Genomic DNA, 17,991 nt, shown 5'->3' on the forward strand with positions numbered 1-17,991 from the left:
TAGGCTCTGCCTGGGTCTGGGTTCCCCTTTCCCATCCTCCAGTGGCTAAATGCAATATCTCAGAGCTCCCTAGCATGCTGAGCAGGCGATGTCCTGTCCACACACATTGGAGCAGACGCATTTGGCTCATGTTCAAGGCCAAAGTCAACATGGTGCCCTCAGCAGCTGCGACTCTGTTTGTGCACAGCCTTGGTCTCCTCCCTGTACGGGCAAGCGTCAATTCAGCAAGGCCAGTATTTAGGATGAAGTGTGGCATGCTGTCTCCTGTTGGGCTGCAAATATTTGCAAGGTTCCCATGGCACCTCGCAGACCTACCTCATTCCATGGCATGTGTAGGAGAGGCGTGATGGGCACAGCCAGCCTTCGGTGGTGACTCATCTCCATCTTGTTGGAGCACAACAAGACATGCAGAACGGGCACTCCGCCCTGCCCGTTTCCGTGTGGTGCTGCTGTCTCTGCTTTGCGGATGGCTCTTGCCATTTGACCAACTGAACCGATGTCTCTGTTGTACTGACTTACTGGAGCAGGAAGTGTGAGCCCCACTGAAGCTTGGTGGGATGTTGAATATTAGGAATTGTTCTCAGAAAGAGCAGTCAGGCACTGGCACAGGCTGCCCAGGGAAGTGGTGGGGTCACCATGCCTGCAGGTGATCAAGAACATTGAAGGACATGGCTGGTGGGCATGGAAGGGAAGGGCTGGGGTTGGACTTGGGGATCTTAATGATCTTTTCCAACCTCCATGACTCTATGATGTGATCACCCTGCTCTGCTCTATGCCCCTTTGACACCCCATGTGCCTTGTGTTCCCAGGGTACCCCACTGAAGTACGACAGCGGTTCTTCCTCATCGAGTACCAAAAAGCACGACGTGCGGTCCATCATTGGCAGCCCTGGGAGGACTTTTCACTCTGTGCACTCACTGGATGTCATACAAGATCCAAGGAATCTGGAGAGAGCTTATGAAGAAAGCCTGAAAAACAGGCCGAGCCCGGTGACCAACTCGGGTGGCTCAATTGCCAGAGGAGCTCCTGTGATTGTGCCTGAGCCAGGAAAGCCCCATCAAAGTGCCCTCGCCTATGAGGACCACCAGGCTGGGCACAGCACGGCGTTCAGCAGCCACTTGCACAGAGGGTCTCCGGTCTCCACAAGGGAATCCACGCCACGGCAGCATGAAGGTAACTGCCAACTTCGTGTTTGATGCTGGGATTTACAGCAGGGCACGTGGGAAGTCAGTGCTGACCTCACCTGTTCCCAGCAAGTGCTTGTCTGACCTGTTCTGTTTCAGCACCCACTCCTGCCTGCAGCCAAGGCTGACTCATGGGAGCGAGGGCTGCTGCCCTTCTGAGAGTCTTCCTTGTGCCAGACTTGGCCCTGGGCACTCCTCTTTCTGAAGGTGGTCAGGAGATCAGTGCTCTCATGGAGTGGATTTTCCCTTTTTTCACCAATATGGTAAAATGGAATGGAAACGTGGTGTGTTTATTCATCACCTCTGCACCCAGGCACCTCACCTCGCACAAGTGGGTCTCTGCGCCCATAGAGATGTGCAGTGATCTGCTGGGATGCACACAGACCAGAGCACAGAAGGTCCCTGACACTACAGCATGGTGAGAGGGAATTCAGATCCTGTTCCATAGGACACTGCCTGCTAGCTATGGGTAACTGCAGCAGCCTGGGGGCATTGCTTTCCTCCAGCTCCCTGGCAGTGTTTGGGGGATGTTTGCATCTCCCACCTGCAAATCCTTGTCCTACACCAACAGTCTTATGATTTGGGGGTGTGCAGCACAAGACACCGCAGCCTGCCAAAAACCAATGCCAGGATGCAGCTCCCCTGAAGGAATTTGGGATGCAGAGCTCTCCAAAAACCCTCCAGCATCACTCACAGCCAAATGATAAGGCTCTGGGCACATTTGGGGTCTCTAGGGTCATCCCTTTGCTCTGCTGTTTTTCCAGTGAGGCCCTTCACTTTGGCAAAGCCTTCAGCTGCTTTGTGGCTGATGAGATTTGCACATATGGTGAGGATGGCATGAGGGAGGCCCAGGCTGTAGGGAGGGATCCCAAGGGGAAAACAAGCGTTTCTGCAGAACACCAGCAGGGAAGCGGATTCGTGCATCATTGGGCTCATGGGAAGGCATGGGCTGGCTCTTTTTCTGAATGGTTCTGGGCTCATTTCTGGTGCAAGAGAACTGTGTTCACGCTGCTTTGAGGTGGCTCTGTCAGCTGCTGTCCACGCTGTTGTTACAGCTGTGAACTGGTGACCCTTGTCCCGGGTGGAGTGAGAAGTGCCACCAATGTCCAGCACAGGTTGGGAGAGCCAAGAGAAGACCCTGACATTTCTCCAACCTCTCTGTGAGCATTGGGCAAGAGCTGACAGGGCAGCTGGTGCCTGAACCCTCTGAACTGTGTTTCGTCACTGTGGCCGGGAGTTTCTGGGGCTGCTGGCTTCCATTGCTGGGTGCACATATAGCAAACATCCCCAAAACGCTGCCTGCAACTTGCAGGTTGCACAAGGTGGAGGAATGGGAAAGTCCTGTCCTACTGCTCCTTGGATCTGTGGCTCCACTCCCCACTTGGAAGAATGGCTTGTGCATGTCCTCCCTCTGGGGATGGAGAATTAGGCCATCTGTCTGTCTCTCCCTGTGCAGATGCTGCACTGAACCATGCACAGGGCTGGTATGGGTCCTGCAGGACCATATTCAGTGCTATCATAGCAAAGCCCAGTGTGCTGCACCTGGTACCTCTGCCCTGTCCCAGTCCTGTGCTCATGGGACAGTTTGAATGCTAGAAGGAGAGAGTGGGATGCCAAAGGGAGAGGTCCAGGCTGAGTGTGACGCAGGCAGTGGAGGGTGGGAGCCCCTCTCTATGTCTCATGGGGCACAGATGGGTTGGAACAGGCTTCTCCTGCGTGCAACCAGGGCTTGGCTGCCTTGGTGTTAGTGGTGTAATGTGGCATGGCAGCACAGCAAAGAGGAAAGGTCCCTCGAGTTCAGGGAGAGCTGTGGGCGTCCCCTGAGGACACACTTGGCTCAAGGCTCCCCTCAGAGACATGGCTTGGCTGCGGTGCTGGGTCTCTGACTCATTTCCTTCTGCTCGCTGCAGGGAGCATCACTGCTGGGAAGCCAGTGTCCCAGGACAGAAAAATAACCCCCACATCGAGAGAGCTCACCAACTCCAAGTCTCCACATGCCCCCGTGCCCGATCACCACCACCCCATCTCCCCCTACGAGCACCTGCTGCGTGGTGTGAGCGGGGTGGATTTGTACCGAGGACACATCCCGCTGGCTTTTGACCCTGCTGCCATCCCGAGGGGAATCCAACTGGAAGCAGGTACCGTTGGCAGGGGGGATGGTTGTCTTGGGATTATGCTCCAAAACCTAAAGTTGTGCCAAGCAAAAGCACTGCTCTAGGTTTAGTTGTGGTAGATGAGAAACCTCCCAGAAACCATTCCTTAGGGAACGCTGCATCATTTCTCCATCCTTTCTCTCCCAGCCGCTGCTTACTACCTGCCGAGACATCTGGCTCCGAGCCCCACGTACCCCCACCTCTACCCCCCGTACCTCATCCGGGGGTACACGGACACGGCCGCCATGGAGAACCGGCAGACCATCATCAACGACTACATCACGTCGCAGCAGATGCACCACAATGCTGCAGCCACGGCCATGGCGCAGCGGGCAGACATGCTGCGTGGCTTGTCGCCCCGTGAGCCCTCGCTCGCCCTCAACTATGCAGCAGGTCCTCCCCATCCAGGGGGGTTTGGGGCTGTTCCCATGTTTTGGGAGCTGGGGCAAAGTTACAGTGTCTCGCTGTCATCCTGACAGTCCTCTTGCTTCTCTCTCTAGGAATCATTGACCTGTCCCAAGTGCCACACCTGCCTGTCCTCGTGCCCCCCACCCCCGGCGCCTCTGCCACCTCCATGGACCGCATCACCTACATTCCCGGCCCCCCCCAGACCTTCAGCAGCCGGCACAGCAGCTCCCCGCTCTCCCCAGGTAATGCTGCAGGTTTCTTTTCTCAGAGGAAAGCAGTTGGGCAGGACTCCTTCAAACGACTCACAGCCATGAGCTCAGTGTGCTGGGAGACATGGGAGATCCCAAATGCTTTCCCACCCAGCCACCAGTACTCCCTCACAACAGCTCCTTCAGTTCTGCTGTGGGGAGGTTCATTGCTTTTCCTCCTCCTTCCCCAAAGTGGCAGCTAGCACACAGCTTTGTGAAAGGTCAGACCCAGGAGATGTCACCAGGGCTACTACTGTGTGATTTTCCTGGGCTTTGTCACTCAGGTCACCCCGGTCTGTCCTGCTCCAGGTGACCTTGGATGGAGCCATCTCTTATCTGCTCTGCAGATGGAGCAATGTGAAGGACAGACAGCATTCCCCGTGGTGAGTGACTCTGTTTGCAGCCCTTTCATTGCCTTTCTGTTGGGTTTCAGGAGGTCCCACGCACTTGACCAAACAATCGGGATCATCAGAGCGGGAACGAGATCGGGAGCGTGAACGTGAGAGGGAGCGTGAAAAGTCCATCCTAGTATCCACCACTGTGGAGCATGCACCTATCTGGAGACCTGGTAGGCTGGGGGGGGTGTGCTGGCAATGCCTTGGGGCCTTGCTGACTGGAGGTGGGGTTGGGGCTATTAAATGAAGAGCTGAAGTCCTTGTCTGTCTGCCCCCAGGTACAGAGCAGTCCAGTAGCCGCTCCTCCTCACACTCTCACAGCCACCAGCACTCTCCTGTCTCGCCCCGCACCCATGAGACCATCCAGCAGCGCCCCAGCGTGCTCCACAACACGAGCATGAAGATCATCTCCTCGGAGACCCCCACTCCTTCCGTCCTGCGGTATGTCCCCACACACCATTCCTGCCTTTAGCCTTGGGATGGATCTGGTTGCTCATTATTAAGTACCTTATGGGTACCTTGGAGATGCACAAGGGTTGGTTTGGCCTCTTCCCAGCAGGAGCACGGCTGGCACTCATAGGAAAGTTGTGGTGGGGAGAGGGAGTTATGAATGTCTCTGGGCTTGTCCCGTGGGCTTTGTTCCCTCTGGTGAATCCATCCAGGTCACTTCAGGTATCCCATGGCCAGCTATTCTGGCAGGCACCTGGTTGGCAGAGACTTCATCTGAGCTCCCTCACCTGTTCCAGCATGTGCCTCTCTGTGACCCACAGCAGGCGGTTGGGGCCTTTCCAGTCTAAAACCATTCTATGATTCTGTGCTCAAAGCCCACTGAGGATCACAGCCAGACAGCGCCAGTCCTTGGCCAAGCACCCCCCTTCACCACATGTTCTTCTCTGACCTTTTCTTCATCACCTTTTGCCTTGCAGAACCTCCTCCACCACTACCACGTCACCAATCCGCTCTGCAGCCTTCCCCTCGGCCTCCACCCTGCGCTCCTCCATCAGTGCAGCAGACGGCTACGCGGCCATGCTGGACCCAGCCGTCCTGCAGAAAGAGGCCTCGAGGGCACGGGAAGCAAAGGCAGAGCGAGCCCAGACTGACAGCAACGTCTTCACCTCAAAGCTGCCCAGTGGGGCTAGCCTCGAACAGTCGCCTTCACCTATTAAAGCCATGGAGTCGAGGCCTTTACCTGCCTCCGGACCCAGTTCTTCTCATCACTATAGCAGAGGACAGGGGAAAAGCCAGCAGCACCACCATCCTCTGGACCAGCAGCACGCAACCTCGGGCCCTGAGCAGCACAGTAGAGAAAAGAGTCAAAGTAAACCCTTTTCCATGCAGGAACAGGAGCTCCGAGCACTCGGTAAGACCGCCACGACAGCAGCCAGCTTCATAGATGTGAATATTGTGAGCCAAATTTCTTGCAATGAGGGGCAGCAAGAAAGAGGCTCGCTGAGTAACAGCTCCACTAGCGATGGTAAGGCCTTGGGTGGGAGGGGCCAGAGAGCTGTGGCCTGAAATCAGTTTTATTTCATTATTCCTTGTTTTTTGTCATACATTTTGGTTGTTGGCTTTGTCAGCTCCCAAAGTGTGCTTGTCCCTCTGCTCCCCAATTGTTACGTTATTGCAGTCGTTATTTGTGTGTGTTTCAGGGATCTTCCCTTCTCCCACACTTCCCAGCCAAGCCCTGTTTTGCAAATGCCATGCAGTTCCTGGTATTGCTTTTTACAGACAATAGCAATTTGCTAATTCTTATTTCCCCACCATTAGAAATTCCCAGGAAGTCTGTAAGAAACAGTTGTGGGCAATAAATCGAAGGAGCAGAGAGGCAAAGCAAGCATGTGAGCATGATGTGGCTGTTGGCCACCCAACACGCACATCCTCACTCATGTCATGCCATCTGGGTCTCCATGGGCTGCAGCTCAGTGTGGCACTGACCAGGTCCCCTTGCTACAGCCTTGGGCCTGAGAGGTGGGAGCTGCCAGAAGCCAGTAGCTTAAAGAAGACATAGGGAGGGCTGTTCAGTGAGGGCGGCTCACCCCACATGTCCTCTTCCCAGTGCAGGACAACCCAAGGCGTCCCACTGGGGCCAGGGCAGTGTGTCAGTGGGGCAGGGTGTGCCTGGGCACCGCTCAGCATTGGCCAGCTCAGCCCAGAAGGGGCGGTTTCTAGGAATGGAGCACAAGGAGGGTGAAGGTCTGTAGGGCAGAAGTTGTGAGTGTTGCTCAACCCGCTGAGCTGACGGGAAAACGGGGACCTTTTCCAGGTCCTTAGCCCCACTTTGTGGAATTCTGTCCCATCTTGCCTCAGTTTCCTCACTCTCTTTAAAAGTAACATTGGTTCATTGCAAATCAACACGTTTTGAACCTTGAGTCTCTGCAAAGGGTTTAAAAGGCAGAGGATACAAAGAACATTTCTGTATTCCAGGAGGTGGCTCAGGGGAAAAGCATGAGGCAAACCCACGGGTTTGAGCCTGGGTCCTGTCTCTTGTGCTGTCACTGTGAGCTGCACGTCCAGCTCTGTGGGAATGAGATGTGGCTTCAGATCCCACTGAACCCCAAAGGGTTCAGCCAGACCTGGTCCACCTTTTTCTTCCTTCTTTGAATGCAGAGCTGCCCACCAGCAGCCATGCAGTGCTAGGGAACAGCAGAGTGACTCCCAGTTTTATTGCCCTTCTCACCCTTATCCAGGCTTTCATGGTGGGTACAGCCCTGACCGGATCGAAGCTGTGAGTCCTGTCAGCTCACCCAGCCTATCCCATGAGAAAGGGGCCAAGCTGCTGCAGGATGTGGAGAAGGGGCACGGGGAGCACGACCCAAGGCAGAAACAGCAAGGTGAGGGCAGGGGCCCGGTGCCATGCCGAGATGGTGTTCAGCCATCAGGAAATGGGACGTGAGTGTCACCTCACTTCAGCTCTGCTCTTTGTGCCTCCTCCAGCCTCTCTGAAGGCCTCAGGCTCTGAAGCAGCCCACCTGCAGCACCTCCGGCAGTCTGACGGCCCACAGCCCCAGTGCCAGCCCCTGCAGTCCAGCCAGAGCGTCAAGGGCATGAACCAGCGGGTGGTCACACTGGCCCAACACATCAGTGTAATTAACCTCATTTTCTTCTTTCCTTTGGAGGGAGGAGGGAAGGGCCACATCTAGAGAAATAAAAAAGCAAGAAAGAAACCCCAACACTTCTTCTGACTCAAGGATTTTTCCTTCTAGGAGGTCATCACCCAGGACTACACACGCCATCACCCTCAGCAGCTCAACTCCCACATCCAGACCCCAGTGTACTCCTTCCCTGGGGCCGCGTGCCCCGTGCTGGACCTGCGCCGCACCCCCAGCGAGGCGTACCTGCAGCAGCAGGAGCACGCAGTGGCTTCTAGGATCTCTCCACAGAACGAAGGAGGCAAAAGGTGAGCTCAGAGAGTTGAACCACAACAGGCACAGACAGGGGTTCTGCCAAGCAGTGGCTTCAAACCAAGGCTGCCCTTGGTTTTATGGCACTCCAGGAAGGGCAGGTGTGGGGCTGATGCCATTTGGTGCTGTTGGATTTGTGTTCCACTGTTGGGGCTCATAAGGATCACTCCCTTCTGAACTGGATGTTATTGCTATGCAGAGCCTCTCTGGCCATCCACGTAGTCTTAGAGATGCTCTTGGAGTCTGTCCATGATCCCTTTCTCAGATAGCTTTTAGGTGGGAATGGACCTCCTCAGACCCTCCAGTCCGACGCCCTGCCCAGGCAGGGATGTCTGGAGCAGGTTGGCCATGGCCCTGGTCAGTTGGGTTTTGAGTGTCTTTATTGATGGAGACTTTAGAACCTCTCTGGGCGTCCTGTCCCAGTGTTCAAGCACCTTCATGGTCAGAAACATGTTTTCTGTTCAGATAGAGTTTCACCCATTTGGGTTTGCACCCACTGCTTCTTTTGCTGTCTCTGTCGTCAGTCTCTAGCAATGAGCGGTGACCTTTCAGACCACAGGTGGTTCCAAACAAAGAAACATACTTTCCACTGCTTCAGAGTAAATTTTACCTTCATCATTCTTAGTGGTTCTTGTTGCTTCAGGCAACACTGTTATTTCTTTGGAAGCCACTGCCAAATCACACCGATAGCACTAGAAAGTATGATTGAGATGGAAAGAGTGGAAGTGTGGGGATGGTGTCTGTCCTCCCATCCCAGCATCAGAGTTCAGTGAAGTCCAGGTGTGCCCAGGAAGCAGAGAGGTCTCCAAACTTACTGTTCCTTGTCAGTAAATGCCATTATTTCCCTCAGCTCTGCATGGTCTTAGAGTTGGATTTGTTACATCAGGGGAGAGAGCCCGGCCCTGGCCAGCCAGAGATGAAAAAAAGACTGAGAAAAAGAAACCACAGAAAGAACAAAGGCGTAAATTCCCAGAACCACCCATGAGGGATTCCTTGTGGGCTCAACACTGGCCACCTCCCAGGCTGCAGTTGGAGGGCTGTGTCCCCCCAGCCACCCTACACAGGCCCACCATGACCCTGCAGTGAAGTGGTTGGAGATGGTGGGTGCTGCCCTCCTGTGCATTAGCAAATATAGTGGAGAACCACAAGTTGTGTCCCCAGAGCATTGATATCCCACCCTGCGAAGGGACTGTGTCCCTGCAAATGCTGGAGTGGACAGATATTGAGGCTGAGTCCCAGTGCTGCTCCCTCGCATCTCCTGGGGATGTTGGGGCATTGCTGCCTGGAAATCTGGGCCGCATCTCCTCTCAGTGCTGCTCAGCACACCTGCGGTTCGGAAAATCACCCAAACTGCACTGCTCCAAGGGCCTGTGTTCAGTGCTGCCATGAGCCCACCAGGGTGGGGAGCTTGGCTTCATTCCTGCTGTACTACGAGTTATTTTAGTCCTTCCCCACCACTCCACGTGGAAACTGAGAGTGTTGCAGTGCACCCATGGCATCTCCCCATCGCCATCCTCAGGTCCCCGGAGCAGAGCAAAGCCTCAGCCGGGAGCGGGTCGGACAACTGCATCGAGCCCGTGTCTCCACCAGACGGCGTGGGAGAAGCGGAGCACGCCAAGAGCGCCACGTACCCGATCCTGTACCGCGAGGGCGAGCAGATGGACCAGAGGTACTGCACAGCCAGGGGTGCGCCCATCCCCACACTCACCTCCACCCAGAGCGTGACCCCATCCCTGGGCCCCATCCCTGCTGAGCAGCTTTGATAATCATGCAGCGGGGCCAGCTGGCTCCCGCAACCCATCTGTGCAGCTCTGTGCTGCTCCTCCTAAGATGCGGCTGCTCTCCTGCGTGCTGCTCAGCACCACAGCCTGCCTGTGTTCCCATCCCTTCTGCTGCTGCTTCCCAGGGCCCCTCTTCAGTCCCATCTGAAGCATCTTTCTATAAAAATTGACTCCATGGATGCTTGGCTGAGCAGCAGATCTGCTCCTGGGGAACTGGTTTTTAGGTCTGAAGGAGCTGAATTGGGCTCATTTGTTGCAAGGTGGGAAGAATTAGGGCATAGATTTTTTCTTGCAGACAGAAGAAGTGTCACATACCAGGTCATCATGGCAGGACATGAGGAAAAAGGAATTTTTGGATACGAGGTGGAAGTTTTTTTACAATGAAGGCAGTGAAGCACTGCACAGGGTGCCCAGAGGAGCAGTGGTGCTCCATCCCTGGAGACACCCAGGGTCAGGGGATGGGGCTGTGAGCACTGATGGAGCTGTGGGTGTCCCTGAGCACTGCAGGAGTGGGAACAGGCAGCCTGCTGGGGTCCCTTCCAGCTCTTAATGGATCCATGATGGGTTGGATATCCCAAATATCTCAGGAGCCCTGGACTGATGAGGAGTTGTTCTAAAAGTTCAGCTCTAGGTAGGACATTGTGACCTGGCCATTTCTGATGGTTTCTGATGGTCTTTTGCTTTGCAGGATGGGGTCCAAGTCCCCAGGAAACAACACTCAGCCTCCAGCTTTCTTCAGTAAGCTGACAGAGAGCAACTCTGCCATGGTGAAGTCCAAGAAACAGGAGATCATCAAGAAGCTCAGCACGACCAACAAAAATGAGACGGAGTACAGTAAGGACGTGGGGACCTTTATGTTGGGGCACAAGGGGAAAACCTTGAGGAGGCATGAAGTGGAGGAGGTTTGGGGAGGAGTGCTGTTGTGTTGCAGGCTGTGAGCTCCCAGCCGTCTCTCTGCATCATGCCGTGGTTTCTTGGGAAGTGCGAGTGCCGGATGCTTTTCAGTGTGTCTGGGGAAGTGATGGGAGCCTTCCCAGCTGCTCATCTCCATGCTGTGGGGCTGTCAATCCCACACTGTGGCAGCTCCAGATAACCTCAAGAGGAAGGAAATAATGAGCTGAGCATGGAGGAGACTTACGAGCAATTGATATTTTAATGAATGGCCAGCCAAGCTGAATCCTTCCTCCTCGAGATGCATCTCCCCCAAACATTACTTTAATCCTTACGTCAATATTGATGTAGCTCTGTAAAACTAACCAGGCTGGCTTATATTAAAAATCCAGCCCATTCATTCATTAACCACTAATAGAGTAGATAGGATCATAATTTAATTTAGCCCCGCATTATACAGTCAGTACTAATTCAATTTGAATCCATCTTACAACAGCTGCATTGGATAAAAGCGGCTGAGCTGTCTCATCTCCTGGATGATGTTACAGTATTGTTATGCCCCTTTGGGGACGCGTGGCTGAACCCCATGACTTTCCACACTTTTCCTTATCAAGGGAAAATATACAGAAATAGGAAACACCTTTTATTTGATGAGAATTTCTGTTATTCTAAGGAAAGCATTATCCAAGTCAAATAGCTCAGCTAAGTGGGAAAATATTGATGTAATGTTTCTTCTCGTCCTCTTTGCCCTCCCCACTGCCCAGACCTGCTCGCTGGGTATGGAGGACTGGAGCCTGTGGGATTCCCATAGGCGGGAGAGGATTTAACTTCATAAAGCTCTCAATCCAAAGGGCTGGAAGGGAGGGATTGCAGCTCTGAGTGTGAAGGCATTGCCCTGGGATCTGCTTCTCTGCTGTTTTTCAAGTTGTGCCTGCTGGCCTTTAGGCAGAGCTGCCCCGGGGCTGGGGGCTGCTGTCAGCCCAGGCGCTGCTGTGGGATGTGAGCTCTCACTGGCTCCATGGCACCAGAGCAGCGCTGCTCTGTACTCAAGAGCTTCTTTGTTTCTCCCCAGATGTTGGGCAGCCTGGGACAGAGATTTTCAATATGCCAGCGATTACTGGAGCAGGTAACTCACACTATGTCTGTACTGTGCCTCATTCCATACCAAGCTCACGGCTGTCCAGAGCAGGAGGATAGGGTGACTGGGGCATCTCCGTTTTTCATTCTGCAATAATGCCAAGTGAGGCTGCAGCCTCGCTGCCCTCTGTTGCTCCCTGCTGTTGCGTGCAGTGTGACTCCTCCGACAGCTTTGCAGAGGGTGAGGAAGAGTCAGAGCCGTGCAGAGCTAAAGGGCAGCGCAGGAGCTAAACCAGAGGTCTGGGGGCTTCCCAGGGGCACTGCACCCTCCCCAGATCTGTACCTGCGGCTTTCGGCCCAGTTAGGAAAGGGAGAGCAAGGAGGGACTGGAAGCAGTTCTATAGGGTTGGGCGGTGGGGGCTTCCCAGATGTGGGACAGGCAAACCTGAGGGAGGAAGATGGCATGACACCTCTGCCACCTGCTTCTGGCACAGCTGCAGAGGTGTGTGTGGGCACAGAATGCCAACAGGAGAGTCCTGTGGGTAGCAGCACTCGGCCTTTGCTGCCTCACCTGCCCAAAGGCAGAGGTGGCTGCACTCCCCAGCAGCACTGTGAGGAGATAGGGCCCCTTGCACAGCCATGGGGCCGGGCTGCTCTCCCAGAGCTGTGACATACTGCTGGGCAGGAGGCACATCCCTGAGGTGCTGTGTACCTGTCTCCATCCCCATGGAGATCCAGCCCTGCCAGCAGAGCAGCTTTCTCAAAGGAATCCCCTCTGAGGAGTGTTAAGTAATACTTAATAAATGATTAGCACCTCCTCCAGTGGAGGATGCCTCTGGGTTGTTCTGTTTAATTAGGAGGAGGAATGACCAAATTTCCCCCTGCCAAGGGAAGGAGCAGGGAGTGCTTTGCTCACTTCTGTGCTGCTCTGCCTCAGTGCCAGGTCCCAAGCCCAGGTCTGCAGGCACTGATTATGGTGCAGGAGGGCAGTACAGTGTGGGACTTCTGTGGCAGTCAGAATTTGTGGGGTGAAATCCAACATCCTGAGAGCATCCCCTGGTTCCAGCTGCTCGTGAGCATAGGGAGCTGGGGGTCTGGAGGGGACCATGGGGGCACCCTGCTCCTTTCCAGGGGTGTGAAGCCCCCAGGACGGGGCAAGCTGGGGGCTGTCAGGGGGTTCCCTTGCCGGCCTGCTGTTCTTGTGTCTGTATTTTGCCCTTGCTTGTTCCCTGTAACCACCGCGTTGGGAATGACGGTTGCGTGGCTGAGCCTAGTGCCCTCTGGTCCCTGCGCTGCACTATAACTGCATGGCTTCTGACACTCGCTGCCACTTGGACACACACCTTGCCTCTGCAGCCTGTCCCGCAGCTGAGGCCAAGCCCGGAGGGGCCCCATGGGGAGGGTTGGGGCAAGGAGGGACTGAAGGACCCACCCTGCCCTGCGGGCTGCGTGCCCCGCTCCCACCTCCTGTGCTGATGCCAAATCTGGGCAGTTCTTTCCAATCCAGTTTTCATGTTTTTTTCTAAATGCCCCCTCTTCCTCCCCTGTCTCACCCTTCTTGGGAAGCCCCAGCCTCCAGTTTCTCCACACAACCGTATTGCATCCATACATGCATCTGTGCGGACTCCCCACAGCCAGGCACTGAGCCAGATGGGAGCACAGCCTTCTCCTGCTGCACCCCAGGGCTCAGCACAGACCCTTCCCCACTCCCTCTGAGTCCTCAGCCCCATCCCAGCCCCTTCCCCTGCCAGACCCTGGGGAGGGATGGTGTGGGGAGGAGGAGGACGAGGAGGAGGAGGAGGAGGGGGGCCAACACGCGTTGCAGAGCTTTACAGAACAAGATGACAACATTTGTTGCTTTGCGAGGATGTGCTGACTGTTTGTTTCTTCCCTCCTCCCTTGTCTCCTTTCTCCCCTTTCCCCGTCCCCCCATCTTTCTTCTCATTTGGCTCCTCCCCACCTCCCGTCCCCTCTTTCCTCCCCCTCCCGTATCTCCCAGGGCTAATCAGTTGTAGGAGCCAGTCGGTCCAAGAGAATTCCAGTACCAACATGGGGTTGGAGGCAATAATTAGGAAAGCCCTAATGGGTAAATATGACGAGCAGTGGGAAGAGCGCTCACCTCTCAGTGCCAATGCTTTTAACTCTCTGAATGCCAGTGCAAGCCTGCCCGCTGCTATGCCCATAACTCCTGCTGATGGACGAAACGAGGACGTGCGCTCCTTGCCAGGTCTGCAGCCCTCTCCACCTTCACTCTCTCTGTATTATTAATTCTCAGCATTTCTGTTTCCCCTTTTGTGGGTGGATTTGTTTTTCCCCCCCTCCCTTTTTGTTCATTTTGGTTTTCTTTTCTCCCCACCCCAGCTTCAAGCTTTGTGAATCCGCTGATTAATCCCGGTCTTGTTTGATGTTCATTTAATAGTCTCAGAAGGTGCTGATGCTTTCTCTAAACCACTGACCGTGCTCCTTTCCCCATTCATTTTTGGGTTTTTTTTAATACCTCCATTTTTCTTTTTTTTGTTTGTTTGTTTTAATCACGTAAAGAAGGTTTGTGGGGTGGGAAAGCCAACACCCAAAAGACCAAAGCTATAAACCTTTGTTTAGAGCCACTCCAAACTGTTCGTAAAACCCCATCAGCCCATGGGAGAAAGCCCATACAGCAGGAGGGAATGCTCAGATCCAGCACTGCCCTCCCAGAGCTGGGCTCCAGAGTTGCTCCAAGCCAGGGGTGGGTGCACAGGACACAGTGCTGTGCCAAGACTCTGTCCCCAGGCTCAGGGTGTCAGTGCTGAGATGGGCAGTGCCTGGAGCAAGAGAGAGAGCTCACACAGAGAGCCAGAAGGGACAGATGGGGGACACCAGCTGAGAGAGCAGGGCTGGGGCACGCTGAGCTTTAGTGCCTTGGGGGGTTTGCTCAGTGTCTGTTCTGCACACCATCAGCTTGGGAAGGGAGCCCCAGTTGGTTTGAGGTGTGCATTTGTGCCCCATGGGCAGAGGGCTCAGTGGGGGCTGGGGCAGTCTCCAGCTCAGCAGTGTGTGGGGGCACGCGGTGCTGTGCCCTGCCCAGCTGGCAGCAGGCACTCCACAGCTTGCTGCAGGCATGATCTCTGGCTGCTGCATGAGCCCAGCAGCTTCTGTCACCCATGCTTCCCTGTGCCCACTGAGGTCTGCCCAGAGCAGGTGGGGTGGGACAAGAGCCCATCCATCCCCTTTTGGGAGCTCTGTCCTGCTTAGCTGGGCTGACATCCCCAGCACAGAATGTTCCGTCCACTAAACCTTTAATGTGCTGTAAGGATGGATTGAGAACCACAGGAATGAGAACTACAGGCCTGTGTAGCTATGGGGTCCCTGAAGCTCCCATCCCCCTGTGCAAGGCAAGCTTACCTCCTGCCACCAGCACCTTGCAGGCTTCATACAGCACGCGGGGCTGGGGAAACGCAGGGGGGTGCACGTACTCTGTGCCCAGTTTCCCCCCAAAATCCATCACGGCCACATCTGAGCAGGGCCGGCTGATGAGCAGGCACTTCTCTTTGCAGCAGGAGGGGGGAAGCCAAAGATTGCCGCCAGACCCAACAGCCGCAAGGCCAAGTCGCCGGCACCCGGCCTGTCCTCTGGTGAGCGGCCGCCGTCCGTCTCCTCGGTGCACTCAGAGGGGGACTGCAACCGGAGGACGCCCCTCACCAACCGCGTCTGGGAGGACCGGCCATCATCCGCAGGTATAGGATGGGGAGAAGGACGTGTCCCTGAGGTATCCCCTGGTCCCACAGTGCTGACCTTCTGCTCTCTGCTCCACGCAGGCTCGACGCCGTTCCCCTACAACCCGCTCACCATGCGGCTCCCCAGCGGGGTGGTGACGGCAGCCCCGGCTGTGCCGCTGCCACAGGGAACGCCTGGCGGGCAGCACCACGCCTGGGACGAGGAGCCCAAGCCCCTGCTCTGCTCCCAGTATGAGACCCTTTCGGACAGTGAATGAAGCGAGCCAGGGGCAGGGAGATGGCGACCAAACCAGAGGCACGGGGAGCGAGGTGCCCGGGGCCCAGCCCCACTGGCTCTCATGAGCAAAGACGCAGGAGCAGAGCTTTCTTTTGGTTTTTAATTTTCCTTTCATTTCCTTCCTCTCCCGACCGGCCAGTTTGGTGGGGATGAGTTTTCTTTTGTTGTTTTTTTTTTTTCCTTCTGTTTTTGTTGTTGTTGTTGTTGTTCTTGTTATTCTCAACATCTGGAAACGTCTGCATCCTCTTCAGTCTAAGAAAGAAACAAAGAAGCCTTAACGAGACAAAACCCAAGGATCCCATCTTTGTCCTTGCCAGCATTGCTGGGCAGTGACCCCGCACACCGTGTCCCAGGGCTGCGTGCACACGGACGCTCTGCTCCATGGCGCCGGGCAAGGGGCTCCGTGGGGCCGTGCCATGGAAACACAAAGCCTTGCAACAGTTTAACGCCAACAACAACAACAAAAAGATGTGAAATGCTTCATAGGATCGAACCCGGTTTGGTTTCCCTCGGCAGATCGGAGGGGTGGGAGCTGCCATCCCCACCGCGCAGGACGCGTCAGCTCGATGCGCTTTGCACGCAGCTGGGGGAGCAGGGAGGGCGTGAAGAGCCATGTCGGAGAATATTGCTGGTCCCTTGGGTGGCAGAGAGCCTGGGCTCCATCCGTGTGGGAAGAGATTCCCCGTGCTGCCCACAGATGGGCTCGGTTGCTTTAAGTGCATTGTTTTCTGAATGGTGAGAAAAGGCAATTGTAAATTGTATTGGTCTACAGGGTATATTTTTGATACCTTCGGTGAATTATGTCGATATTTTACGCAAGGAAGGACTTAAACGAAACACAGTATTACATGCTGTAAAAGAGGTTCTGTTCTTACACGCAGGCTTTGATGTGTTTGTCCATTGTATGGAAATGTTTAAAAAAAAAAAAAAAAAGGAAAAAAAAAGAAGAGATGGTAACGGTGATCCATCAAAGTCATCTGTAAGTCAGGAGAATGTATAAACTTAGTTTAAAAACTGATCTTGCCATGGTTGCAGGGCCCCCATGATGTACACCGCTGCTGAGTCAGCAGAAAGCCTTTGCTGGTTGCAGGCATTGGTTCTCCAGAGCCCTCCGGAGCACAGCAGGAGGCCAGCAGGGCAGGGAGCTCATAGGAGACTTTAAAAAGAAAAAAAATAGAAAAGGAAAAAAAAAAGTTTTTATTGTATTTTTGTGATACACACGGATGATGCTCTACGTTCTTTTTTTTTTTCATTCCATGACGTTGGATCATATCTGCAGTTAAAGAACAAAAAATATTAGATTTTTTTTTTTCCATTCACTTCTGCTTTCATCGCTCTGGGGGGGAAAAAATGGTAAAAAAAAAAAGGAAAAAAAAAGAAAAAAAAAAAAAAAAAGAAGTATTAAATGCTTTGCATTCTATACGCTAGAGGAAACAAGAGCACGGCACAGACTTCCCGCAGCCCGCAGCAGCTCTGACCCACCAGGCAGCGAGCATCGCCCGGTCACCAACCCATGGTTCTTTCTTTTCCCCCTGCAATGATTCTGACTTCAAAGCAAGAGAATGGTGGTGTTTGTTGTATGTTTGTTTGGGGTACGGGGTTTTGTTTTGTTTTTTTCTTTTTGTTTTTTTTTTGTTTTATTTTTACAATGTACAGGTTTTTAATGTTCATCAATGTTTGTGTCTTTTCTGTTGTGCTTTTTTTTTCTTTCTTTTTTTTTTTTTAAAGAAAAGACAAGACAATGCACAACGATGTGGAAGTGTTTCCGTTCCCAGGTTATTGCTGCTGGTATCTCCCTGGCTCTGAGACACAGAGCTGACAGAGCTGATGTCTGGGCATAACGCTATTAAAGTGTCACAGGTTTTTTTTTCTGGGAAAAGTCCAAATTCAACCCATCTTCAAAACCGCCTCTTTAACCTTTTCAGAGAGAAAAAAAGAAAAGAAAAAAAAAAGAAAAAAAACCCACAACATAGAATAAAGTTACCACTTGGCACAGTAGTGCTGCTTTGGTGTCTTGAGGAGAGGCCAAGAGAGGTGGCTGCAGGCTTCATGGAGCCATTGGATGGTGGGCAGCCACGGGCACTGCTGGCCGTGCTGGGGGTGGCACTGAGGGCCTTGTTGTTTGTAAGGACAGCAGTGGGCAGCCTTTGGGCTGCTGTCATGGTGCTGCCACATGGTCCTGTCACATCCCCTCCTGTTTTCTCCCCCAAAGTCTGGCTGTGGCCGGCCCCGCTGCCACCAGGGCCTGGCGCCATGGGGCATCCCATGCCCGCCTGAGGAGCATCACGGCCTGGGCCTGAGGTGCACGGCCTCCGCCATGTCACATCACACTGCCTCCTGTGAGGAGGCCTTGCAGCCTGGTTGTTTTCTTCTTGTTATCCCTTTGTGTGCCCAAAGCAAAGGTGCTGGCAAGGCTCCCTGAGAGCCTGCAGTGAGAAGCTGCAATGCAGTGCTGCAGTGGGC

General features: G+C 54.1%; 1 protein-coding gene across 39 annotated transcripts in view; it reads left to right on the forward strand.

Annotated features, from left to right (window-relative positions):
* Positions 1-17,526, forward strand: part of NCOR2 (nuclear receptor corepressor 2) — a 153,000-nt gene extending 135,474 nt beyond the window's left edge. For 27 of the 39 annotated variants that reach the window (XM_085555561.1, XM_085555567.1, XM_085555563.1 and 24 more), the window contains 16 exons: positions 810-1,173; positions 3,095-3,322; positions 3,485-3,730; positions 3,838-3,987; positions 4,427-4,561; positions 4,667-4,829; positions 5,315-5,748; positions 7,076-7,219; positions 7,299-7,471; positions 7,592-7,785; positions 9,309-9,458; positions 10,259-10,404; positions 11,534-11,587; positions 13,538-13,765; positions 15,072-15,251; positions 15,333-17,280. In XM_085555561.1, coding sequence (XP_085411687.1) covers positions 810-1,173; positions 3,095-3,322; positions 3,485-3,730; positions 3,838-3,987; positions 4,427-4,561; positions 4,667-4,829; positions 5,315-5,748; positions 7,076-7,219; positions 7,299-7,471; positions 7,592-7,785; positions 9,309-9,458; positions 10,259-10,404; positions 11,534-11,587; positions 13,538-13,765; positions 15,072-15,251; positions 15,333-15,508 — 3,165 coding nt within the window. In that variant the 3' untranslated portion in view covers positions 15,509-17,280. Of the gene's footprint in view, positions 1-809; positions 1,174-3,094; positions 3,323-3,484; positions 3,731-3,837; positions 3,988-4,426; positions 4,562-4,666; positions 4,830-5,314; positions 5,749-7,075; positions 7,220-7,298; positions 7,472-7,591; positions 7,786-9,308; positions 9,459-10,258; positions 10,405-11,533; positions 11,588-13,537; positions 13,766-15,071; positions 15,252-15,332 lie in introns of all 39 variants that reach the window. The other 12 variants (XM_085555595.1, XM_085555596.1, XM_085555566.1 and 9 more) reach the window with 11 other exon arrangements.
* Positions 17,527-17,991: the final 465 nt, after the last annotated feature.

The sequence above is a fragment of the Coturnix japonica genome, chromosome 9 (assembly GCF_054131305.1).
Source record: "Coturnix japonica strain WE chromosome 9, WE-NBRP24, whole genome shotgun sequence".
Lineage (NCBI taxonomy): Eukaryota > Metazoa > Chordata > Aves > Galliformes > Phasianidae > Coturnix > Coturnix japonica.